Below are 3,655 nucleotides of genomic sequence, written 5' to 3' on the forward strand. Positions count from 1 at the left end.
ATACATATATAGAAAAATATATATGTACATGCGTGTGCGTAAGATATCGTTGATATGTAAATGAGAAACAAAAATCAAGAATATGTGATATAGGATCATTGCTAATACATAACTATGTTGTTCGAATACCGCCTACACCTAATTGCCCTTATTATCCATTGTATATCAATGTCTAATAAACTGCTGTTATCTCAAATTATTAGTGTATGTAATTCATATAAATCTCTTGTTTCTATTTTCTTTTTTTTTAATTTTTGTGAAGATTTTACATATTAAATAAAATATATTGACACTATATATTTATTTTTGCAAATTCCCATTATAATTAAAAAAAATTAGATACTTTAAGAAGTTTATTTATATCAATTTAATGTCAAAACATTATTAATTAAAAAAATGAGTGAGCTGGAACATGTATTATATATGTTACACAACACAGTTAAAATGTTTTTATCGTATTTAACAAGTTTAACTGATCAACATTCAAGATAAAATTAAAACAGTCGATTAAATGATTTTCATTGCATTAATGAACGGAACTAGTTAAATCAGAGGCTCGCCGATAACAAACATAAACAGGTATGTGTAAGTTATTTCCCAATCTAGCTTGGTGGGATATCACACTACTTATCAGATCGTAGTTACTGTCGTTAGTGGCATATCGTCGTCGTCGTTAGACAGAAACTGACTCAACAGACAGACGTTCGTAGTAGCTGTAACCATGAAATCTTTCATCGATTACTCGGCATCTAGCGATTTCCCGCTTGAAAATTTACCATACGGAATCTTCTCAACGAAAGATGAGGTGAGCAAAATTAATTACATCATAGATCGTGTAAAAATCATGCCACGTCATATGATTTCAAAACAATTCTAAATATAAGTATGTAACTACGCATTTTCAACTTCATCATGGTTTAGGAAGTCATAAATTATATTCTGACGAAATATAGTAATCTTTTATGGATTTTTGTCATATTTTTGAAAAATTATTGGAAAAGTTGTATAATAAAATATTAGGTTGCATATTTCTTCATGAGATAACTAACAGCAAAGAATGGAATGGAAACATTCCATTCTTGCTGACATTCAACGCCGTCTAGCAGAAATTTATATTATGGTATATGGCATCGACTGATATATTATTGTTCGATAATTCTAATATCTTCATAAATTCCCCAATAAATTATATTATTTTATACTATGAAAAAATTGTCAAATTTATTAGAGATAATATTAAAATACAAAATTTATAATAATACTTTATTAATCATATAACAATTATATACTATTATATTACGATAGATAGATATAATACAAATAATATTTAAAATATTTTAGCCAGACAAAAAAATTGGTGTGGCAATTGGTGATCAAATTTTGAACTTGAATGCTATCGCAAATTATTTCGATGGACCATTGTTGGAAAGTAAGCAAGATGTGTTTCGTCGTGATTGTCTAAACGATTTTATGTCTCTCGGAAGGCCAGCATGGCTAGAAGCAAGATCTAAACTTCAAGAGCTGCTGTCTGCCAGTAATCATACTTTGCAAGATCCTGAAATCCGCTCTAAGTGAGAAATCAACAAACGAAAATTAATATAAAAAAATTTAGATCTTTAAAAATTGTATTATAATCTCTGCGTAACATCTTTTCTAGAATTTTTGTCGCTCAAAAAGATGCTATAATGCATTTACCAGCCAAAATCGGAGATTATACGGATTTTTATTCCTCTCTTAATCATGCTACAAATGTCGGTATCATGTTCCGTGGAAAAGAAAATCCGCTGATGCCAAATTGGTAATTTTCTTATTAATATTGTTTTATACTTGTACTTTAAAAATTACTTGTAATGTACTGTAATGTAATGTACTGTAGAATAAAACATTTATGTAAACAGGAAATATTTGCCAGTTGGCTACCACGGAAGAGCAAGTTCCATTGTTGTGTCAGGCACACCCATAAGACGACCGTGTGGTCAAACACTACCGGTTGAAGGTGCAACACCTGTTTTTGGGCCTTGCAGATTAATGGATTTCGAGCTCGAAGTTGCTTTCTTTGTCGGTGGTCCATCTACAAATCTTGGTGATACTGTTTCAGCTTCTAAAGCGTATGATCATATTTTTGGGATGGTCTTGATGAATGATTGGAGCGGTACGAAATATAATTGAATAGAAAGAACTTTATAATTAATTAAAATTTTTATTCTGATTCTTTAGTTTTCTTTCTGTTTTGAATAGCAAGAGACATTCAGAAATGGGAGTACGTGCCATTAGGACCATTCGGTTCAAAGAATTTGGGCACGACAATTTCTCCATGGATCGTTACAATGGAAGCTCTAGACGCTTTCAAAGTACCAAATATGACTCAAGATCCAGAACCGTTTCCATATTTGCAACATAACGAGTCTTGTAATTTCGATATTAAATTGGAAGTTGATCTTAAACGTAAGATGTCACTTTTTTATTATTTTTCTTATAGTTATTTACATTCCCATATTAAACATTTTATTTTATTGTAAAAAATAATTTTAATTTTTTTGCAGCATCAAGTGGTGTAATCACAACTATATGCCGGAGTAACTTCAAACACATGTACTGGACTCCACAACAACAACTGGCGCATCATACTGTTACAGGATGCAACATTAATCCTGGAGACTTAATGGGATCCGGCACTATAAGTGGAAACGTGCGTTTAAAATTTATTAATATTGTTATAATCGGCCTTATTAATACAATTAATATATTAAATTAGCTTTTGTCACATTTATTTATTGACTTTTTTCGTAATTTCTATTTTTTTTAAATTAGATAAATTATGAATTTTATTTTATATTTTATGATATATAAAATATTTATTTAGACTTCGGATTCTTATGGTTCTATGCTGGAATTATGTTGGAAAGGCACACATACTATTGCGCTAAAAGATGGTACAACAAGAAAATTCCTTCAAGATGGTGATGAAATAATTATTCATGGTAAATGAAGTATTTATTATATATGTACATATATAATATATATACATATAAAATTACATAATTATTTATTTCATTGTTGTCTAGGTTATTGTGCTGGCGATGGTTATAAAGTCGGTTTCGGAACATGTACGGGAAAATTGTTACCTGCTAATAACTAACAAGTGAAATTGGTGCACAAGGCAAAATTATTCTTTGTTGTTATTTTTTATATATTTTATATTAAATTTGTAATACTTTAATAAATTATTTATTACATACTTACTTCCTATCTAATTATTTTTCCATTAATAACGAGACAAAAAAAAAACATTTAATTTTAAGTTAAAATTAAATCAAATTTAATTATACATATTAATTAAACCGCGGATTTTCTATCAAGAAACCCTATATACGTAAAGATGTTTACTAATTATATTTTTCGTTTCATTAATTATGAAATGATTAATTATTTATATATAATATTTTAAATTTGTTAATAAATATAATTTATATAACCGAAATATGTAAAAACTAAACGGTTTACTACAATGTGCTTAAAGAAATAATATGGGTGGTAAAATAACTCGATTATTGATTGCGAGGATAGTCACAGTAAAGTCGATCAATAAGGAGGTTAGTACAGGTGCAGGTATAGAAGAAACATGGCAGGCGTTCTACTTCGATAAGTAAAATGC

The 3,655-nt window shown here is 28.9% G+C and overlaps 1 protein-coding gene across 1 annotated transcript; it reads left to right on the top strand.

The window, feature by feature from the left end:
- The first annotated feature begins 721 nt into the window (after positions 1-721).
- Positions 722-3,139, top strand: LOC105625320 (fumarylacetoacetase-like). The gene is made up of 8 exons (XM_012206657.1): positions 722-805; positions 1,342-1,571; positions 1,658-1,798; positions 1,899-2,152; positions 2,239-2,445; positions 2,544-2,689; positions 2,864-2,981; positions 3,066-3,139. The coding sequence occupies exons 1-8, from the start codon at positions 722-724 to the stop codon at positions 3,137-3,139; spliced, it is 1,254 nt and encodes a 417-aa protein (XP_012062047.1).
- The last annotated feature ends 516 nt before the right edge of the window (positions 3,140-3,655 follow it).

This window comes from Atta cephalotes (genome assembly GCF_000143395.1).
Source record: "Atta cephalotes unplaced genomic scaffold scaffold00871, whole genome shotgun sequence".
Classification (NCBI taxonomy): Eukaryota; Metazoa; Arthropoda; class Insecta; order Hymenoptera; family Formicidae; genus Atta; species Atta cephalotes.

Excerpts from the sequence above, each read along its gene's own strand:
- LOC105625320 (XM_012206657.1), top strand. The coding sequence starts at position 722 with ATGAAATCTTTCATCGATTACTCGGCATCTAGCGATTTCCCGCTTGAA. Across the intron at positions 2,446-2,543 it reads ATTGGAAGTTGATCTTAAAC|CATCAAGTGGTGTAATCACA; the intron begins GTAAGATGTCAC and ends ATTTTTTTGCAG. Across the intron at positions 2,690-2,863 it reads CCGGCACTATAAGTGGAAAC|ACTTCGGATTCTTATGGTTC; the intron begins GTGCGTTTAAAA and ends ATATTTATTTAG.